The sequence below is a fragment of the Rousettus aegyptiacus genome, unplaced genomic scaffold, assembly GCF_014176215.1.
Source record: "Rousettus aegyptiacus isolate mRouAeg1 unplaced genomic scaffold, mRouAeg1.p scaffold_m13_p_10, whole genome shotgun sequence".
Taxonomy (NCBI): domain Eukaryota; kingdom Metazoa; phylum Chordata; class Mammalia; order Chiroptera; family Pteropodidae; genus Rousettus; species Rousettus aegyptiacus.
The window spans coordinates 27,961,837-27,986,182 of record NW_023416285.1 but is presented as its reverse complement, the minus strand read 5'-3'; the positions used below and the strand labels follow the sequence as shown (position 1 = coordinate 27,986,182).

General features: G+C 33.8%; 1 protein-coding gene across 2 annotated transcripts in view; it reads right to left on the bottom strand.

Moving 5' to 3' along the window:
* The window catches only part of PPA2 (inorganic pyrophosphatase 2), a 75,369-nt gene that overhangs the window by 30,475 nt on the left and 20,548 nt on the right, over positions 1-24,346 (bottom strand). For both annotated transcript variants that reach the window (XM_016147973.2, XM_016147993.2), the window contains 3 exons: positions 22,892-23,011; positions 15,702-15,788; positions 11,112-11,238 (listed from right to left, as the gene is read on the bottom strand). In XM_016147973.2, the coding sequence (XP_016003459.1) occupies positions 11,112-11,238; positions 15,702-15,788; positions 22,892-23,011 (334 nt within the window). The remainder of the gene's footprint in view (positions 1-11,111; positions 11,239-15,701; positions 15,789-22,891; positions 23,012-24,346) is intronic.

The window sequence follows — 24,346 nt, the reverse complement described above, 5'->3', positions numbered from 1 at the left end:
ACAACACATTCAGTAAGTACAATACAGTAAATCTCAAGATTAACAATAAAAAATTTTAAATGACTCTTCAACCCACCAAAAAAGAACCATATTCAGTCCCCTAAACTATATATAGAATTAATAAATTTAAAAACAAACCGAACAACAAAAAACACACTCTTCACTTAATAAAAAACATCCTGTTTGGAGTTAGATAGCACTAAGTTCAAATTACAGTTCCGGCTTTCATATATTGTGTCAGCCTGGGAAAATATTATACATGGTCTGTTTCTTCGAATATAAAATGAAGAAAAAGAAATCAAGGTTGTTGTGAAAATTAAGTAATATATGACAATCATCAAAAAATTAAGGGTAAATTTGAACAAATATTAATTATCAGCCCTTCAATCCCCTAAAACCTTGTCCATGTGATGCTGCCAAAGTTATACCCAGAGGCAAACCTATAGTCTTTATCTTTATATCTTTATGCTTTATCTCTCAAAAATAAATCAATAAATATGAATTAATGATTTAGAAAATTATTAAAATATGTTCATTAATGTTGACAGTTATTGTATTTTTAATGTGTAGAACTACTGAAAAATCGATATAGCTAGAAATAGATATGAACATTGAAAACAGCACTTAATGTAACAGGCATCTGGACGTACACAGACACACACACATACACATTTATAATCTTTTTCTATGAACATTTTTTTCTTTTATGATAAAGAATAAGCCTCAAGTGACTTTTAAATTAATTTCTTATTTAAGGAAAGATATATTTGTCTTTACTTCTAATATTATTACAATTTAGTTCTTACAAAGTTTTCATTTCTAGCATGTTTAAATTAAATAACCATTTTTTAAAATATTTGGAACAGAGGGAATATATAAATAAAAATACTTTTATTTCTGAAATAAGTCTTTCACTCAGTTCAAGTATATTAACCAAATTACTAGCAATTAAAAAGAATGCTAAACTATCTAAAGCATTTTGCTTTACAGAAAACAGAAACCTCTGAGAAAGATGAGGCAATGAATTCATGTTTCAACCCATTTCTCAGGTTATCCCATAACAAGATAGATAATTTATAAAAAAAAAAAAAAAAAGACAACCAAAATACTCAAAAAGATAAGCACACTGCATACTCACTATGGAACAAATTCCTGTCACAGATGACCATATGATTTATTGTACATATTGGAACATATTTGAGACTCCTAATCAAGAGAAAAAAGAGTCAACAGAAATCAATCCTCAGGTGACCCATGCAAACAAGAATTTTAAAGTAGTTATTGTGAATATGTTCAAGGACTTTCAGGAAAATATGGTCACAATGCCTTAACACATGGAAATCTGTCAGGAATAGAAACTACATCTCCCAACTGAATGCGTATCGAATTGTTATCAAATATTCTACATCCAAGATTAGAATATCTGACTAGCAAAAAAAGATTAATGGAATGGTTCTCAATTTGGAGGAACTTATCAGAATCTCCCACTGAATTTTATCAAACCATAACATTCCCATTTCTAACCTTCCATTCAAATGTTCAACTTGAGAACCACCTGTACTTCCATGAAAAAGATCTAAAGAAAAAAACTAAAATGCCATTTTTATCTGGATTATTTCCACCAAACCATATAATAAAGTGAGGAGAGCATATAATTAGTTGAGGACTTATCATTTTTATTTGTAGATAAAAACCAGTAACATAAATGTAGAGCCACATATCTCTTTGTACGTATTATTTAAAACAAACAAACAAAAAAATCCCAAGACACTAGACAATGGTTTCATGCTTGAAATTTTGTCAGAAGAGGGCAAAAAAATAAAAAGGAGTTTTCAATTTAATTGCTTTTACCAAAGGAAGTGACGCAAATGCACAAAACTATCATTCCACTAGCACAGATTCTGCTCTCAGAGAACTAATCATGTATACACTGGCCTCTAACAAAATCTCGGGAAGCAAGAACATATGCTTTCAATGACATTTTATAAACATGCACAAGAAACAAGTTCCTTTCCAGAGCATTCAGTGTATTTTCTGCATCATACGTACAGGTTCCAGCTCAGAGAATTGTTTTAATAGTTTGTGTTTACTCAGAATCTCCAAAAGATTTTTGTCTTCAACCCTGTTCTGCAAATCTATGTTTAAGAGTATACAGACTTCCTTCTCCATTCTCCTTTCCCACAAATTCTACTATCAACACCCCTACTAAAGATATATATATATATAAATGTCATGAAAAATAGAAATGAACACACTTCTAAATAAGTAATACCAAATGAAGTAATTCTACCTAGAGGCATGTATATTTTATCAGAAAAGCCTCTCAGAAGAGACTTGGTAAAATTTTTCCAGAAATATACATGTTTATTATCATTTTGTAAAAAAATATTACATGACCAATAAAATAAAAACCATCTGGATGCCTTGCTCATAATAGAAATTCAAATATTTTTCTACTCTAATTTTCATATGAAGCCTATAATGAAGGGGCTAAAAACTCAGGCTTTGGGTCAGACAGACCTCCACTGAAGTTCCAGCTCCATCACTTTATAGCTAGGCCAAAGTACTCAAAAATGAGCCAATGTTCTCAAGAAGTCTATCTCATGATCCTTTGTGTTTCTTTCAGCTTCACTAACTTTGAAGATAATTTAGGTCTTTCTACTTTAGAAGAAGACAGGCAAAAAATAATGAATTAAAAATATCTAGAACCACCAAAATTTAGAGATGGGAAAAACCCTCGGGAACATTTACTGATCAGAAGATCAACTTTAGAGAAGAAACTGAAGTTTAGAGAGGTTATGACTTTTCCAAGGTCAGATAACTAAAGAACACAAGAGCGGATTTTAGAATTTAGGTCTCCCCTACTTTTCGCCATATCATAGAAATATGACTGAAATCTAAAAGACACAAAAAGAGGTCAGGGTTCAAAATAGAGACAAAAGATGCCCAGAAATTTAATTATATTCTGATAGTACATTTTATTCAATTTGTCCCTGTTCCTTAACTGCCTCCTCCCATACCCCATTCCCTATACACCCACATCTATTAAAGTATAACAATGAAATCAAAGGAATGAAGATCAAAAGAGCCATCTTTTTATTGGGACCTGTAATCATAATTATCCCACTGATGCCTAAATTAAGAGCAAATGGTCAGCACTCCCAGAAAGGAACACTGTCCCAGCCCACAAACACATCTGACCACTCCAGTACTTTTCAGGGGGGCAGTGTGATGCAGTGCTGAAGGGCACAGGCTCTGGAGCCCAACTGGATTCTGTTGGCTCTCCGTGTGGCTTTAGACCACCAGACTAACCACCTCCCACGCCAGAGCCTCCGTTTCCTACTCTGAAAGAAAAATAAGGCTTGAGCTTATATAAAGACTAAACAGCTATTCCAAAGGAACCATTTGGCATAGTCCCTTAACACACAGTCATTATTCCAGAAATGTTAGAGTTTTGGTATGAAAACGATGACATGCTAGCCCATTTCTGTGCCAAAGAGTACAGGCACATGAAAGCAAACTGCATTTCATTCCTCCTGGTTACAAGGGTTAACATGAATCTTTTCCCTTAAGATTACTATGCTATTCCCTATTTTTTCCCCCTAAATGACTGTATTAAATTGTATTACAGAAAGTAAGGAAATCAAACACCACTATTAATTTGCCTATTTTTTAAATAATAATTGCAGGAACCCTAAAAGTGTTTATTTAGCACACAAAAATTTAAGCCATAGAGACTTGGTTTCCATGTTTCCTGCCTAGAAAGACAACACAGGCCCCATTATCCATGGTCTCTCCCCTTCCATGGTTTCAGTTACCTGCAGTCAACCATGGTCCAAAAAATTTAAATAAAAAATTCTCGAAACAAACAATTTGTAAGTTTAAATTGCTCACCATTCTGGGTAGCATGATAAACTCTCTCGCCACTCTGCTCTGTCCAATGAATCACCTCTTTATCCAGCGTTTCGGTGCTATAGATGCCTCCCACCTGTTAGTCACTTAGTAGCCATTTTGGTTATCAGACTGGATTCTGTTGGAAGCACTTGTGTTCAAGTCACACTTATTTTACTTAACAATGTTCCCAAAGTGCAAGAGTAGTGATGCTGGCAATTTGGATATACCAAATAGTAGCTATAAAGTGCTTCCTTTAAATGAAAAGGTAAAAATCCTTGAATAAGAAAAATTGTAAACTGACATTGCTAAGTCTATGATAAGAATAAATCTACGATCATGTCTGATCTTGGAAGCCAAGCAAGGTCGCGCCTGGCTAATACTTAAATGGGAGACCAAGTGCTGTAGGTGATAGATAGATAGATAGATAGATAGATAGATAGATAGATACATACATACATACATACATACATACATACATACATACATACATAAGGGACTGACTGTAAGCTGACAAGGTCCTTGTAATCTGTTAGGTTAACCAAGGGTTGCCTCCCCTAAACAAACCAACCAACCAACAAACAAATAAAACAAATCTATCCATAAAACTGAAACAGGAAAAAGAAATCTATGTTACTCTTGCAATTGCATCTCAAACTGCAAAAGTTAATGCCACACTGCAGGACAAGTGTTTGGTTAAGATGCAAAAGGCATTAAATCTGTGGCTAGAAGACATGAACAGAGAACCTACTGTTTCAAATGATGGAAACATGTTACTCCAGAAAGCATCTTAGCCTATATATCAAAGACTTCCGAGAGAATACTCTGAAACAAGTGACCAAATTCACATAACTTTTGTTACAGTATATTGTCAGAATTGTTCTATTCCATTATTAGTGATTGTTAATCTCTTACTGTGCCTAATTCGTAAAGTTTAGTATAGGTACGTTTGCACAGGAAAAAACAGTATAGATAGGGTTCAATATTAACTGTGGTTTCAGGGATCCACTGGGGGTCTCAGAATGTATTCTCCTTAGATAAGGAAAACTACTATATATAAAATACATGTAAATTCTGATAATTTTAAGACAAGTGCAATGCTGGCCTTTTAAAAAGACCTAACTGCTTCATTTAAAATAATTCTCTTATCATTCATGTAAATTATCCATCCCAGAATGTATCTATATCAATATAACTCTTCTGATTTCAATTTTTACTTTCCAATTTTTAATTTTTTAAAATCGTTAAATCACTGTATAGGCAATAGTTATTATAAGAAAACAGACAATCGTTTTTATTTATTTAGAGACCAAATAAAAGAAATTTTTATTGCTCTTTAACGTGAGGTAGCTTCTAGGCCTAATAACCTTCCCATGACATTACTTCACCTGACATAAAATCCTCAGGCATCACTGGTAGTTCTGAAGAGGCTCAAACATTTGTTCGGTGAATATATGAAGCTCTACATTATAGAAGCTGGTTAATTTAACCAAGAGAGAAATAATACATGCCTTAGCATTTCAATTTTCTTAAAAAGCTCTGAACTTGGTTATTTCATAACCAAGTGCTATTATTCTTAATGGCCAAGGCATTCTCTAGTAACAATTTAGGCGTCTTGGGAGTCTTGCTAACTCAGGCCATCATGGTACCATTCAGAGCATTAGGGCCTAGAACCTAATTATAATGCATTAAATGGCTTTAGTGCTCTCTAAGAACCAGCTGTAGTGACCAATTTTCTATCAGAGAGTATAGAGAATTTATTTTCAAATGTTAGACTTAAAAAAAAGAAATCACAGTGGCTATTCCAGTTTCAGAAGACAAAACTTAAAGATTTAAATAATAATGTAGAAATTACAGAAATACAGCCAGCAACCATAGTTTCTTTCTAACTTAAATATGTTCTCTGATGCAATTGCTAATTTTAGTTCAGTTATGCCAAAGTTAAAAACCATAAATATTATAACAGGATATTACATTCTACCAAAGTCTGCACATATGTTCATTAAGATCAAAGACACTATTTCATAACAAACAAAACAACTCCAAACTTCCTTGCAGAATCACAACTTAAATGTGTCTGGATTAATATAGTAAATACACACACACACACAAATATATATATACACACACATACATACACACACATACACATGGAAGAACATGCTGTCTATAAATCAAAACAGACAGTTTTCAGAAAAGAAAAAAATGGTATTATGTCAAAAAACAGCTATTTCTTAAGGTAGTGGGAATTAATAGGAGGGATTTATTTTTTAAATGTCTAAATAACAATAAAATATATAGAAAATAAATTTCTTTATAAATTTCTGTAGTACACACATCCTCAGAAAACCACAGAATTTTTAAAGTTTTCAGATATCTACCCTTTCCTATTTGTTTTTAATCTTTTCTCTTGTTGATCTAATAAATATGCCAGGAAGTATAGATGACAAATGTTTAAACTGTCATAAAACCACTTGCTTCTTTATGATAGAAATTTCAATTCCTGCACAGTAATTTATATTTAAAGTTACTACATTAGATATTTTAAAGTTATTTCAGTAGAAGGGAACACTCCTTATCCCCTCCCCCCGCCTACAAAAAAAAAGACATTCTGTTATAGATGGACTCAGAGTTAATCTCCCATGCATTTTCTGTAAAAGTTTTTGCAAAATGTACACCAGTCAACAATGAAGAAGGAAAAATAAAAAGAGGACATGAAAGAATCTAAGAAAAGAGGAGAACTAAGAATCCAGGCAGGCGATAAAAAGAAGCCCGTAACGATGAGAACAGCCTGTCCAAACTGATCATTTAACACATGGCATGATAAACTAGGCAAATAATATTCACATAAATACTATAAGTGCTATTTATTAGTTTTTGACTTTCAAATTCAAGAGACAAAACATGAAAAACAGTTATAGGAAAAGAACAGAACTTACATTTTGACACTGTGGAACTAACAGTGTAGCTGGGAGAAGACAGGCAGTAAGGGGCAGAGAAGAGAACAGAAACCTCAAAGGCCTAGTTCCATCCTGGGCAGCCACCAGTTACTGTTTAAAATTAACAAAGCAATAGATATAGCTCAAAGTATAATACTTAGAATTATTAAGATAATGGAGGAAGAAATATAATTACAAAACTGAGAAACGTATAAGAAGTCAAATTCCTAATGGTTCAAAGCAACGACCTGAGTCGACAAGGAAAATACATAAATTAAGAAACAGAGGTGTAAGCACATTGCTTACAGAAGAGAAGCAACCACTCAAAAGAACTAAAAAGTTATGGGGAAGAGGATATGAGAATTAAGACTGGAAGTTGGAAGGGAGAAGGAGAACTTTACTTTTCATTTTTTCATATACTGCTTTTATACTTCTAAAATTTTATTTCTAAGTATATTGTTTTTATAATTTAAAAAAATGTCATCCAAAAGTCCGTGATTGTGATTTTAGAAGGTACATGTGGGAGGGACACATAATAAACTTTTTAAAAGTCGCTTGACTTAATATTAAATATAGTTTATTAATTTTCAAAGATATATAGTAAAGCACCAAACTTTTAATATCCATTAACTAATATTTATTTAATCATATGAATCCAAATATACATTTTTCTTATTATAATAAAATCATAAGTTGTTATGAGAAGCATAATCATGAAATGGTTATTTATTTGAGGCCTCTTCACTCTTGCCAAGGTTCTATTTTAACCTATAACATCATATAAAATAAGCCACATGCTTACAATACTTAACCTCCTGAATCAAAAGTTAGGTACTTTTTACAAGAGGAAATAATTATTATGATACAAGAAAAAGCTATTAAATATTGTAATCAAATCACGTGAACCGTTTTTCTTAAATTAACTTTGAAGAATTTCTCGGCAAATTCAGGAAGTTTTCAACCACTGCAATAATTGAGCATCCCTCAGTTCTCATCTCCTCCAATCCCCCTCTTTAGCAATTGCTAATGAAAACACAAACAACACAGCAGGCTAAGAAGTGGGGGGGAAAAAAAAGAGTAATTAGGAATAATTTCTGTCCATTAACACTGGCTTAAGCAGCAGAACAAGAAGATCTGGTGCCTGAAATAGTTGAGAGAACAGCTGGATGAAGTTTGAAAGATATGATAAATGTAAATCAAAATGTGATTTTAAATTAAAAATAAAATAAAAGCTGCTATATAAGGTCACCCAGCATTCCATGATTGATTATTTAAAAATAAGCTTATAATATAATTTCTTGAGCCTTTCAATTTGTGCCTATATCTGTTTTTGCCTTGGGTCACTATAAAATAAGCAAGACAGAAGAAAATTCAATAAAGATACGTGGAATACATTATAATAATGTGAAGGTAAGGGAAATGAGAAGAAAAAAAGAAAACATCTGTAAGTCTTAAAACTACAGAACGTACTTTACAAAATCTAGATATATAAGAGTACTTAAGACACTACCCAGTGTGAACAATATGCAAATATCTTTAAAGGAAATAATTGGTTCTTGCTCCCCACCCCACCTCACTCGCTCTGGAAATAAATACAAAACACAATATAAGCATACCATTTTAGAGCAAAATATGTCAATGATATTCATCTGTTAATTTTAGGATTTTAAAAATTTATGAAAAATTATATTTTTCATGATGAAGTTAATATGTGTTATCTTTAATGGAAGGGGAAAAAAGTCCTTTTTTCCTTTCAAAACACTTAATTACTCTAGTCTGATAATTTCACCTCAACCTAAATAAGCTTCACTATTTCTGCACATCATGGTTTCAGTATTTCTGTATGTCTTTTTGTACAAGCACACAAAGAATTTAGAATGAATAAATACAAAGTCATTGTCACTCTGGGTAAGAACAGAAATAAAGTAAAAGAGGGTTAAAATTTTTCATTCTAAGCCTTAGGACACTCAAGAAGGAGGAAGGTACTTAGCCTATGTAATCTGTTTCAATACTTCTAGTTACAAACCATAAATGACTACAATCATGTAGAAATTGCTCAGTATAATAATGCTGTAAATGAACAATGGACTTCATAATCAAACAGAACTGAGTTCAAATCATGATTTAGTATCTCGATGAGCAAACTTGGGCAAGTTATTTAACTTCGAACACCTTCTAAATTAATAATAATAATAGGTAGTAGAACAGGCACCAGTGCTTGGCATATGCCAGGGAGTTTAAAATATTAAATCACACTTTCAATAGTAATAAGCTAAGAACGAATTTATTCCACCTAAAGACTAGTTTCTTTTTGGCTCTCCGACTTCCAGTTTTAAGGAACGTCCCCAAGTGGAGTTTCATGACTTTAGTGTGCCACTTTACAAATGATCTGCTTTGGCTACCCATTGCACCATTTTATTATCAGTTTTCATTTAAGGAGCAGTTATTTAAAGTTTCAAAAATTTTTAAACTGTATATTTATTTACTCTTCTTCATATGCATACATAAGAAATACATTAGAGATGATAATAAAGAAACCCAGGGTAAAATAATTAAACAAGAGATACACATAGTTTATAAATTCAAGTCTCATATTTTAATTATAGTTTCATGTTTTAGTTTTGACCCTGAGGTTAAATGTAGTTCATCCTAACATACTCCTCCCTTTCTCAATTAAATGCAGGAATAAAATAAAATCACTTTTGCTGTTCTGTGTGCAAGAAAAGGTTTTAAACGCACATAAATGAAGAGCAGTTAACACGTAAGTGTTAATGAGTTTCGGTCAATTCGTAAATGATATAGTTTCTAGATGAGATAAGATGTGAGGTATAGAAGTAATCAAGATCATAAATATAAAACTGAAAGAAAAAGGGGTAGAAAAAATAGAGGAAAAAATGGTCACAGAATAATAATAGTGGCCACAGAGTCAACACTTGCATGTCACAGCCTGATGCTTTAAGTAAATCACCTCTTATTCTGTCAACAACCTCACAGTAGGTATAATTATCTTCATTTACACATTAGAAAACTGAAATTCAGAAAAGTTAAATGATCTACCCAGTCACTCAAGTAGAAAGCAGCAATGCCAGAACTTAAAATGTACTTTGTCTGACTCCAAAGAAAGTCAATTCTTCATCACAGCAAGCAATTTCTGGTACTTAAATTTCTGGGACATCAAAATTTTGTCACAAATTGGTACAGCCACTATGGAAAACAGTATGGAGGTTCCTCAAAAAACTAAGAATTGATCTATCATATGATCCAGCAATCCTTCTACTGAGTATTCACCCCAAAGCCTTGAAAACCCATATCTGAAAAGTATTTCCACACTGATGTTCATAGCAGCATTATTCACAGTGGCCAGGACATGGAAGCAACCAAAGTGTCCTACGATAGATGACTGGATAAAGAAGCTGTGGTACATATATACAATGGAATATTACTCAGCCATAAGAAGAGTTGAAATACTGCCATTTGCAACAACATAAATAGACCTAGAGATAATCATGCTAAGCGAAATAAGCCAGACAGAAAAAGTTGAAAATCACAGGATATCACTTATATGTGGGATATAAACCTAAAAGCAACAAATGAACAGGACTAACAGAGACTCATGGACATGGACTATAGACTGGTGGTTACAAGAAGGTAGGGGGTGGGGGAAGGGAGGAGGTAGACGGGGTAAAGGGGGTCAAATATGGTGACAGAAAGAAATCTAACTATGGGAGATGAACGCAGAGTGTAAATATATATATGCCTTACTGTTAAAGTGTACAGGTGAAACTTATTGGATTTCGTTAACCAATGTCACCATAAAAAATAAAATAAAAATAAATTTTAAAAAATTTGTCAGAGGGCAGTTATCTTTCTCTTCATTTGTACACAACAGAACAAAAACTAGGTATAGAAATAGCTTATGTCCTTGATGAAAACTCCTTCCTTAGTTTCTTCTGTTACTCAAATGAACAAGAGAGATATCTAAGAAAGAAAAGGGAAGGAGGGAAAGAGAGGGGAAGAGAACCCATAGAATGTATTTCTTAGTTTAAAGTATCATTTGTCTGACTACTTCCTTTTCTCTTTTATTCCTCCTATCAATATGATACAACTCAGACATATCATACTAGAATACCCTTTAAATTCCATGGAAAGAGAATGAGTAAAAACAAACCATGTAAATTTAACTCTCAAATACATACAAATGTATTTTATATCATTCTTTTAATTCTAAGAATTCCAATAACACACAGATTTACTTCTGTTTCTGGAAAGTTACAGACTTACCATTAAACTTTGAGGCTTCAGGATCTTTCACATTGATAGCAATTAATTTCCAATCTGTTTCACCCTGATCAATAAGAGCCAAAGTTCCAAGGATCTTCACACGAATAACCTCTCCACAAGAAAGAACCTTTAAAGAGCAAAGAAATTCACATTTGCAAGCCTTTGGAGAAGTTCACTTATACATCATAACAATTCATATAATAAATGAAAAGCACTATGTAGACTGAAGTTTAATAGAGGTTCGATAATTAAAAATATTGTAAAAACAGTAATAAAACCCTTTAAAATTATCTTGATCCCTTTCTGGAAACTGAAGATGTGTATAGATCTTGAAATTTAATGTACAAGGCTAGAACTCATTAAACAGAAAACAAATCCATGTATATCCTTATATAATATAAACTTGACTTCTGCTGCTTGGGGGTAAAAAGAGACCTGAGAATTCTTTTAAATTGCTTCATAGTACCTTTTTTGCAAAACTCATTTTTCGGTTAGCAGGGAAAGGTAAAATTTTAACATATTAGAATATAACCATAAGAAGATAATGAATGACAATGAAAGAATTATTAATATTTTAAAGACAGACAATACAGGTTTCATAAAATGCTTTAAAAAGACTTAAAGAGAAACCGAGAAGTAGCACGATGCGGAAGCAGATGTTTCGTGTGCTAAAGAAAGTAATTTCAGTGGTTCCTTCGAGGTGCCTACGCCAAGTTCATATGCACGCATTCTTCCCATATCCCTTTATTTTTAAAGGTTTAGTCTGCTACAGAATTTCACTGCAAACTGAAATTTGAACACATGCTTCAGAATAAATTACTTCATGATTCGAAATGCAGCTTTACATTTGGAAAGCAAGGTATTTATGCAAAAGAGAGTCACTTTGGTGTCTTGAAATTACTTAAGACAAAAAAATCAGACTTTAAACCATAGTCAAATAAATCCTTTAAGAACATTTGCAAAATGAATCCAAAATCTTAACATAAATCTACACGAAGTTGTAATTAGTTTACACAACAGATTAGTGAGATTGTATAAACTAAACTGAAATCTCACTTTTAGGAGAATATGCATAATTATATTAACCAGACTCTCACATATTTAGGCTCTATTAAGTACCCAGCACCATATTAGATACTATGTATATAAAAAGAAAGAATCCTTGTTCTCAAAAGGTTTATAGTCTTTCTGGAGAGATTTGCATACCTCATGCCAGGAGATCCTATAGAAAACCAAAATGTTCAAATTCAAAGTTATCATATAATTACCAATGAAAGGCTGATTACATTGGTTAACTCAGTGATAAACTTAGATCACTGGTTCTCAACCAGATGCAATTTTGCCCTCTAGAGGACATTTGGCATTGTCTGGAGATATTCTTGGTTGTCAAACTGGGGAGTTATTACTATCTCATCTAGTGGGAAGAGGCCAGGAATGCTGCACAGGACAGTCTACTGTAAAGGACTTAGCCATCCAAAATGTCAACAGTGTCAAAGCTGAGGTGTCCTGCAGTAGATTTTGGTGGCAGGATGTCTAAGGGAATTCCTGGGACTCATAGTTTTAAAAAGCGTATTCTAACTTGTTTTATTTTTATTCACAAAAATTAACTTACTTTGACATTTCATACATCATAAGGGCATATTTTTTATGGTCACCATGACAGGCAGGAAGTATGTCTGGGAATTATCAAGCTTCATCATGATGCATGCTCTTTGGTCTCATAAGCAATATAAAGGAATTTGACAAGCCATTGCCTTGTTAAATCGCCATTACAAATTAGAAAGAAAACTCAGTCAAAATAAAAACTCTAGTTAAGATGCCTATGAACAAATATTAAAATTTGTAAGCGTCCCCCAACAATTCAATTCATTCTAAATCAATACAACAAATTTATGCTGAATATATAATGTCAGACACAAATGAATGATACATAATTCCTCAAAGAAATTAACCTTAAACAATGTCTATTTCCTGTGGTTTCAAGTCTACTATCAAGTTCCAGGACTCTGCTCCTTTCCCTTGGCCCATTTACAATGTGGTGTTAAACAGGCTTTCTATTACCATGTACCTTACAGATGATTTAAGGTCTTTTGCATAGCCAGGCACGAAACTAAGGAGGACAGTCTCAACAAAGACCTATTCTTTAGATGGTGATTAAGTACATACTTCGTATTTACTGAACATTAGTTCAAATCTTACTAACTAAAGGAATAAATTGCTCTGGCTAGAAGATAAAACCTATTTTCCCAGTTCCATTACAAAATTATCAGTCTATTCTTCCAAGGAAATTAATGCATATAGCATATTCTGTTACTAATTCTTGGGGAATCATATAGTTCACCAAGTTTAGAAAAATGAGTTGAGATTCTGAAACAAGAATATATGAATGTCCCAAAGGTTTTAAGCAGAATCAGAGTAGGATTCACCAACTTTTCTAGCTATCATGGAAAGACTTTGAAAGATAGGATTTTTAAGTCACAAATATGTGGGGTTGAATCTTCTACCACCTTGAGCAAATTGCTTTACACATTTTAGGACTTGGTTTCTCAAGAGTAAAATGGAGATCATATTACTTATTCCTTAAAGAGTAAAGGAAAGAAAAGGTACATGAACTAGAACATAAGAGGTCTTCTTCCACAGATATTAGTATTTTTTCTCTCTGGTCTCTATATGTACTTAGCTCACACTTGTCAACTGCTAACTCTCAGGAGCCTGGTATAAGCGGAACATCATAGTGGCCTACCACAAAAATTCTATGCTGATTCAGAATTGGACCCACTTAATAAAAGAAAACCCTGGAAAACAAAACTCTTTAAGGCTTGTTATCCTGTGTATTAGGTTTCTATTGTACTCTAACAAATTATTACAAACCTAAAGGCTTAAAATAGTGTAAAGTTATTACCTCACAGTTTCCATGGCTAAGGAGTCCAGGCACAATATGGCCTGATGTTGTTTATGGCCTGACAAGGCAGAAATCAAGGTATTGGCCAGGCTGGGCTTTGATATGAAGTTTCTAAGGAAGACTCCACTTAAATTTAGTTTCTTGCAGTTGTAGGGCTGAGGTCCCTGTTAACTTGTTAGATGCCAACCAGGGATGGTCTCTGCAACTAGAAGCCAACTGCATTCCTTTTCGCATGCCCACCCCCCTTCCTCCATCTTCAAAAGTATTGGTCTAGCAGAATTTCTCATACTTTGAGCCTCTGAGTTTCTCTTCTACTACCAGCCAGAGAAAGCTCCTTACTTTTAAGGGCTTATGTAAGTAATTACATGGGACCTGCATGGGACATCCAAGATAATCTCTCTACTTTAAAGTAAACTGTCCTCTATAAAGTAACACAATCGGGGGAGTGATATCATAGTCACAGATTCCAGAAATTAGGGCAGGTCTCTTTAATGGGCCATTTTAGGAACTCTGCTTACCATAACCAGTTATCGCAAAAGAAATTAAAAAGGAAAAGCAATATTCAGGAAAACCTTTAACTATACCAACTCTACAACAGAAAATAAACTGGAAAAAAAATGCCCAATAAAATCAAAACATTTATTTATCCAAAGAAGAAGAAAACAGAAAGAGAAAAACAATATGACTTTTGGGATAGCAAGATTGTGAGGGAAGGCCGAAGCTTCATTTTATTTCCATTAATATAACTAAAATTTTCTTGAACGATAAATACTGTTGAAGGGGGGGAAAAAACTCCTAAAAATTGAAGGAATCTAGGTCAAACATAAAAACAAAACCAGGCAAAAGTAAGAAATTTGTTCCCGTGGAAAAAAAATAAAACATCTTAGTGGTTAAAGTAGTAGCTAGACCTAAAATATTATATCTTGGACACTCTCTAATTCTGGTTCCTCCTTGGTTTCTTTTACAAGCTCCTTTTCTTCTACCGACTTCTTACAGATTGGTTAGCTTGAGGGTTGTGCCCCTGCCCACTCCTTCTCCTCATATAGGAATTCCTCTGGAGATCCAATGCCAAGCATTCTTAGTTTTGCTCTCAAGTATCTCCAGCTCAGCCCTACATACTCAGCTCCCTGCTTTTGCACCTAGATGCCTCCTAGGTACCTCAAACTCATCATGTCCAAAGCTGGGTTCATCTTTTCCTCCTCTCCTATTCGCTCCTCTCGGTATTTTCAGTCTCAGTGAGTAACAACTCTCCTCCTTTCCTCCCCACCCCCACATTCTTAAGTCAGACTCTGAGGGTTCATCCTTGACCATTCTTTGCTTTTCTTCATCTCATTAATCATGAAATATCGACTCTATATTCTAAATGGCCTTTAAATCTATTTCTTTCCATTCTCATTGCAGTTAGCTTTGTCTAGTTCACTATTTTCTCTCTCTTGAATTATTCCTGCTACTGACCAGTTTCCTTACGAAAACAGGTGGTGAGCTACATTTGACCTGCCATGGGCTGCAGTTTACCAATCCTTAATTTAAGAAAAAGAAATAAAGCAGGAAGTAAAAGGGACTGATATCAGAGGGATCAATAGTCTGGAACTTTAAATAGTTGAAGAACTGGTACCTTCAAAACAGAATGGAAATTTTGTGGTGTAAATAAACTAGAACACGTTAGAATAACAGTCTAGACAACGAACCTTTGAGCCTATTTCACAAACATCAATAGGATCATCATCTCCACAGAAGTTTGTGTTCTTATCTTTTTGACGGGGATCTTCCCAAGTCTAAAAAAAAGGGGGGGGGGGACAGAAATATAGGTTAATACTCACTATAATGCATCTTAATATTTCCACATGATCATGAAGTTTCACAAAGAGCCATTATCCAAATTCTCGGAAATCACACAGGCTCAGTGCCAACATGCCAGTACATTCTTAAGCATAATAATTAAAATGTATTTGTAGTATTTCCTCTCCTCTCTCACCTGTCTGTATAATCACATCTAAAAGTACCCACATCCAAACAGACTGTCTTTCAAGTTTAATGAGTGTCTAAATTCATGTTCACTTTCAGTTTGAGTTCAGATGTTCCCATCGTCTATATCTTTGTTTCCACTGATTGCCTAACCTGTTGCTTTCATCATTCACTGCTTCCTTGGATAAGGTCTGGCTTTCTGTATTTGAAAACAAATTTCCTATTCTTTAAAAGACTTCTACTAGAGGATACCCAGTTCTCCCTTCATAAACTAAAAAACAAGACAGTGCCAGCCTAAGAAAATAAAAACCTATTTTTGACTCATTTCATTCCATTTAAAAATTCTTCTATCTTTTCCATCAAATATCAAGACCTTGACAAAAACATGAAAAGCTGTCAACTCTTTAGTTTATTGAAAAGATTACAGGCTACAAAATATACATGTGGGCACGTTTATAAATGAGTAAGTAGCATAACAGAAATTTGTTATCCAGTTTAAATATCCCCTAGGCACTGTTCTTCCCCCAAAGACTCATAATTACCAGATTCTAAAGGAACTGTAGAAATTCTCTAAAATTCTTTTCTTCATATTTACATTATAAAGATGTAGAGAGACTGTTATTTCCAGACTGTTATCTAGAATATTAGATTGTCTAAGCTTGGTTCCTATAATTTTATATAATTAAAAACAGACTCTTATTTTCAGCTAAACTCTAAATAAACTCTAATATGTTTCTTCTAGTCCTAATTATAGTATATTCAGGAATAAACTGAATTAAAAAAAAAATAGGTAAACCTAATCCAACAACACTTCACTACCCCCCAATACTAATATTACTAATAAAATATAAGAATAAATATAAATGTTAACCTTACATACTGGTTATAGGTGCGAGACACCTTCTAAGTGATACACACACACACAGACAGACAGACACACACACACACAGACAGACACACACACACACACACACACACACATACAGACCCCATGAGGAATGGACCATTATTAAGCCCATTTTACAGATAAGTAAACTGAAGCACAAAGAGTTTAAACTTGCCCAAGCTCAGTTTCTAAATGGTGGCAATGGATTAGAACTCATGCTATTAATCATGATGTTATGATGCCCAGATTTTGATAACAGCAGCAGTTAAATGGCAATGACTTTGAAATATAACCCTATTCCATTTCGTGACCCCTTACTTTCTGAATCTCCTAAGGATATTTTCCTTTGGAGAGTCTCTTCTGTCCTCTGTTCCCCTTACTGCTTCTTGTTTTCTATTACCTATCACCAGGCAACCATTCACACAGTAAATATTTACCAAGTACCTACTCCAGGCCAGGAACAGAGATAAATAGGACACAGTCAATACTCTGAAGAATGTCATGTTAATAAATGGTACAGCATTTGTCATAAATGCCATAAAATTAATCTTAATGTGTTGGAGAAACTAAGTTGGGATTGAGGTATGACTGGATCAGGAAATCTAGAGGCAGAAACAGAAAATACGAGCAGCACCTCCGTCCTAAAACACGTAGGAGTGTATATATTGTTGCCACTCCTTTTGTAAACAATTTGGAAATATCTAGTAAAGCAAAATAGGTGTATAATTCATAATTTATCACTTTGACTCAGAGGTATAGACCTAGGAGTATATACTTATGTAAACAATGTATATAGAAAAATTTTAGCATGAACCCAAGAAAAACATAAAAAAGTTAAAAACAACCCATTAACAGGAATATAAATGTTAAACTCATATAAAGGATGGTTATAAAGTTATAAAAATAAATAAATTAGAATACACAGATTATTGATCAAGCTTAAAACAAATCTTATTCATCCTCATGCAAGTGTTTGAGATCATTACCTTACAATCTATAAACACTAACTAATACATTTGTAATCACTATGCTCTGATCCCTGGATCTCTCCAAAAAATCACTGACTTGTACAGAGCTGTATATACATGCGCTCCTTGAGAACTACTTCCTGATTAATCAGGATTCAAAGGAAGGAAGATCACCTCAACCACCACTGTACTTTACCAGCTTCAATTTAAAGCAAAAGCCTCTACCAGTTGTTTCACTATTAGAAGCTAATATCAGTAGCAACAGTGTCATCATCATTGAGATAATATCACTGAGAACTCACTATGTGGCTAAACACTTGGCTGTGATCCTCTCATTCAGCATTCATAGTAACTTTTTGGGGTAGGTGGTGTAATGACACACATGAACAAACAGACCTAGTGAAATTCAGTCACTGGTCTCAGGTTCTAAAACTACTAAGAGGTACTAAATGATGCTTGGGGGTCAATGAACCAAATTTATAATAAAGTTCAAAATAATAAACACAACGATATTACATTAAAACCAAAGAAATCTTGAATTTAGTGATTCTTGTTTTTTAACATTACCCAGACAGGTCTTCTAAATATTTACTCAGAAAGGCTGGGGGAAGACAAACAAAGATGATTTTTGCTCAGGCCAAACTCAGTGACTCTGAGGAAGGCATTATTGCTAGTGCGGGAGAAGTTATTAGGGTTAAACAGTCTAGACGGCTGAAGGTCTGAAGTAATGACGGCACAATGATGAATCACAGCTAAGGGGAGAGACTGATGCTTAAATAGTATTCTGCTGCTTATGTTCTTCCAAGCATGGTTGGCTTGGTAACTGCTCTGAACTAATTCCTTGCTGTTACAAGACAAACCTAAGAGAATAGCAAATTCCAATACCTATATATGCCTATGAAACAAATGCAACACACACAATTCATTCATTTATTTATTCATTCCACATATACTGATTACCTACTCTGTGCCAGGCACTAAGCTGGGCAGTTAGAAGGCATCAGTGAACACATAAACAGAATCTCTGCCCTTAAGAAATGAGTATTCTGACTGGAAGAAACAAAAAACATAAATAACTAAGTTATATAACATGTTAAAAGTTGGCAGGTGTTATGGAAAAGGGGAAAATATAAAGTATAAAAAGTTGGAAGGAGAGTATGGGAGGCCAGGTTAAAATTGTAAAGGATGTTCAGAGAAGACATTATAAAGACGGTGACTCCTGAACAACCATGTAAAGAGGATGCCATGTGCACACTTGGGAAAGAGTGTTTCACACTGGAGGATACAGTGAGTGTGTAGGCTTGAAACAGAGCATGCCTGGAGTGTCAGCCACTGTAGGAGTGAAGGAGAAGGAGGAGGAGGATGAGGGGAAGTTGGAGATGAGGTCCCAACATAAATGGAACCAGGGGCTGGCTTTCATTCTGTCTTGGTATTGACGATGAAGCAAATTATACTTTCCCATAAACAATTGGCCTAATTTCAACATTTTATAAACATTAATCATCAATTTCTTTTTTTTTTAATTGGTAAATTACTTCTAATTTACCAACCTATAGTAGATTCATTTACTGAAGACTAACACACACACACATTCACATACACACACTACAAGACCAGTTTGGGTTGAAAAAGATAGCAAAGCTCTCCATTTAAAAATGGCAGTTTGTTTTTGTTTTGTTTGTTCATTTATTTCTTTTTTGTATTATGTTCCACACAAGTGAAATCATAGTTTTTATCCTTTTCCATCTGATATTTCACTTAGCATAATATCCTCAGGATGTTGTCACGAATGGCAATATTTCATTTTTTATGACTGAGTAGTATTCTACTGTGTATATACAGCAAATTTACTTTATCCATTCATCCATCAATGGACACTTAGGTTGTTTCCATATCTTGGCTACTGTAAATAGTACTGCCATGAACACAAGGGCGCACACATTTTTTCAAATTAGTGTTTTCATATTCTTGGGATAAATACACAGAACAGGAACATCTGGATCACAGTCTTTAATATTTTGGGGGGAACCCGCTTAATGTTTCCCATAGTGGCTATACTACTAACTTACATTCCCACCAACAGTGTACAAGCGTTCCCTTTCCTTCGCACCCTCTCTAGCATTTATTCCTTATCATTTTGATAACAGTCCTATCAGGGGCGAGGTGATCTCTCTTTGTAGTTACCAGAAGAGAGAGGGTGAAATGGGTGACGGGGGTCAAGTATGGAAACTACAGACTTTTCGTGGTGAGCACACGATAGTGTGTACAGATATCCAATTATAATGTTATACAGCTGAAACTTGAATAAATAATGTGATTAACCAATGCTGCCTCAATAAAAAATAAAAATAAAAGCACAAGTATAAAAAAAAGGCAGAGAGGACACAGGCCTATTTCCTCTTCCTCATTTCTACTCTAGCCACACTGCCCTCCTTTCTGTTCCTCAAACATACCAGGCCGACTTCCACCCCAGGACCTTTACACTTGCTGCTTCTTGCTGAATTCCCCTAGACATCCATACTACTTGTGCCCTCGCTTCCTTTAGGTCTTCACTCGAATAACACTTTCTCACTTAGGCCTTCTCCTTACCTCAACTACAACAAACCCAACACACCCTACCCCATCTTCTGCTTTATTTTTCTCCAACACACCACCATCTGATTTATTACACATATTTTTTTTTTTTCTGTCTCTGCCCAGGATAAACATGCGAGAAAATTTTTGTCACTTTTATCACTATTTTACCTCCAGAACTCTGCCTGGCAAACATCAGACACTCAAAAACTATGTGCTGAGTGAATGAACAGCTCTCTGACAGCTTGTTATAGAAATGCCAAAGGAAATTAGAAACACTGAAGAAGTCACAGTGGTGCAATGGAAGCGAGGAAGGATGAATGTTGCAAAACGAGACTGGAGAAGTTAGCACAGGCCAGATTACATAGGGGTAAGGGGCCACGTTAAGAATGTTATATTTTATCCTTTAAGCAACAAAAACCATTAAAAAGGTCTCGCATAAGCAAAACATTAGCAGATTTATGTTTTTAAAATGTTATTTCAGATGCTGGGTGGAGTGTGAAATTTTGGTAGGTGATAGTGAATACAGAATGCGTTAAGAGACGACTTCAGTCTAACTCTGTTGTAAGTAAATAGGAACTACTGTACAGACAGACTGATATAACAGCAGATAAAAGCACCTTGAAACTTCAAACATATCCAGAAGAGTACAAAAATTCATCAGGACTCTAAACAGATAAACTACAAAAGCTTATAATTAGGAGTTGAGTTTGTAGCACCTATTATGCTCCACTGTAACCACTGGTTTAGTTGTCAATCATCCTCGTGAGACTATAAATCTGTTCAGAGAAAAGACCATATAATAATAGAAGTACCAGGAATAATGTGATCACTACTCATTAGGCACTACACTAAGGTGAATGTGCAATAACTCATTTAACCTCAACAAAACCGTATCAAGTAGGTACTTTATCATTTCTATTTTACAGATAAAGAGAGACAAAGAAAAACAAAGAAACTTGTCCAAGGTTACCTTACTAGTAAGCAGCAATTCGGCTCCAAAATCCACATTCTTAGTCACTTATTATGCTGAGTAGTAATAATCTTATATCTCATTTTTCTTTGTATATCTTACTCCTAATGTATTGCCTAACACATAAATCTTTAATAAATATTTAATAAAATAAATGTGAACTTTAGTTTATCCTTACATACTCTGTATGTCTGTTTTTGTCTGTTTTTCTCTAATTCAATGACTTCTTTGGCCTTCCTCTCATCCACATATCTCCTCCTACAGACGGTATTCCCAAAGCTTAACATTTTTTAACCCTTTCACTGCTAGGTTCAAACAGAATGTCTACTTAGGCACCTGGAGAGCACCTGCCTTCATGGTTTCAGCAGACATTCTCATTCTTAGCACATCATTTGAGACGAGCCTGTTTTGAAGAACATATCCATGTGGGTTGTCTAACTGCTTAAAAGGCAGCCTGACTCTTTAGTAAACAATTTTCTTTTTTCCTTTCTGTGCATGTTTATTCTACATGGGCAGCTGTTTTTCTGAGTTAGATAAAGCAAGACCCCATCCTCAGGTATTTCCCCAAAAGCACCTTAAAATTTCATATAAAATATATGTATCTAAAGGAAATTGGACTTTGAGTGGTAAACACACAATAGAATATACAGTTTTAAATTATAATGTACACCTGAAAATTATGTAATTGTATTAACCTATGTTACCCCAACAAACTTAATTTAAAAAATTCATGTAAAATGTTAAAATTAATAAAATAAAAATAGAAAAAATAAATATCCTGATAGATAAATGGACTAATGGCTTTTATAAACAGATGCAGATGCTTCTTTATGTCCCCCCAAACTTGGACTTTTGATTCTGCATATTCTGAATTTTACTCACTAAATAATCTGGAAGTAAGTACCACTTCCCAGGAGTGAGAAAACAAAGAAGAAAACAAAAAGGGATATGGAGGAAAAGCAAATCGTGTCATTCTCTAATATGAATGCTGCTTTACCACTATTTAGCCCTTGCTTTCTCTGCTTTCCATCGAAAAATTATAAATTTATCATAGTGAATAAGTTGCCTAACTCAATTCACGATGAGTTCTGAAACATAGTTAATAAAAGATTCCTCTGTTAAATTTTAAAAAATGATTTTATTTTTTAAATGCTATCATATATAAATGTATATAAAAGCATTACTTGTCACAATCAAAGAAATGACTTCAGATAAAGCAGATAAAATGTTTTTCACTAACTCTTAATAGCCAAGCCCAGAAAAAGAAATGTGTTCAAAATGTCAAATATAAGTGTTCTACATGCCTAACTCCAAGAACTTGAATGCAGACATAAATACAGTTTAAAAAAAAAAAATTATTGATACATAAAATTCCACGTTAAAAATTTTAAATTTATAAATCTCTCAAACTGACATGTCCTTATAACCCATTTAAATCGAGTAGTTCACAGGATTTACAAGGCAATTTTTTCAAAAGACAGAAAAGTTTTACCATTACAATAAAAATTTTACCTGAGGGAGGGCGCCGTAATTCCATATGTAACCCTTGTAAGGAAAGATATTTGCCACATATCGTAGCTTGCCATTCTTTACGTCTGGTTTAATGGGATTCAATGGCTCCTCTGTGGCAATCTAAGCAGATCATAGGGAAAGGGGCCAGGAGGATGAGAAATGATTAATCTTATCTTCAAATAGTATCTTTAAGATGTGCTGTTTTCAGACTAAATATTCATATTCCAACTTACTGATCAAGGATAATGTAAATCAAATCAAGCCAGCTCCAATTTATAATTTACAGTACTGTTTAAGAAAAACCATCTGAAAAGGAAATATTAGTTTATATATTTAGGCACTCTATTATTTATGCACTCATTATTTCTAACACAAATAACAAAATGATTGAAATGGCAAGAGGATAAGGATTAACTATCTTACTTTTTTTACTAATCTTGGGCTTTTACCCATCAATCTTATGATAATAAAGATAACACAAAGATTTTCACCAAGTGATTTCATTTCCAAGTTACCTTTCTATGAAGCATATCCAAATTGCCATGCAAAAAGGAAAAAAACCTATCCTACAAAATAAACAAAAAATAACTGAAGCCATGTTTGCATAAATAAACACTATTTAAATTAGGCAAAATTTCACAGATTCTTGGTTTTATAACTAATTGAGTAAGGTAGAGAGTATTCAGAATGATGAAACTTTATACTTAAAGCAAGACCAAAAGGAGAATCTAGTATCTTTATTTTTTCCTATTAAAATAGTACTCCCTCCTCTTCCCCCCATCCCCCACCAAAACAAAACAAAAACAAAAACAAAAAACTGCCATGGCCTGGTGAAATTACTGACAATTCTCCAAATAGAAATTCTGAAAAATATACACCTATATAACAACCCTTATTCTAAATACTTGAAATAAAACTTGCCATCACATCGAAAGTTGTAGGAGAGGGCTTAAATAACTAAAACAAACAAAGTGCCATAAATTAAACTCCACTCAGCACTATAAGGGGTCTTACCTAACTGCAAATGGAACAATAAATTCTGAAAAGTAAAGGGACGTTCTTGATAGGTCCATGTCTCATGGAAAAGATTAAAAAAATATAAAGAACAGCTAAACAGGGGAATAGCAGACGCTCTTAGACAGTGCTCATAAATCAAGAGTTGGCCAGGAAATGCTTTCATTCCTGGTAGAGTAAAATCTAAAGGAGAAGTAAGCCCTTAGAAACTAAAATTGCCATAAACCCCAAATAAATATGTTTCAGTTGTGTCTATGAACAAGATACATCTCAGAATCTGAGTAAACCTTGAAAATATCTGTCATTTTCAAAGAGAAGAGTCAAGGAAAATTAAATACGGGTATAACAAATTAGAGGCAAAAATAAAAAAAAAAACACTCTCTCTAAAGTATAAATTCACCTGTGAATAATATTTTGCATTTTGAAATTAGATTCAAAGTT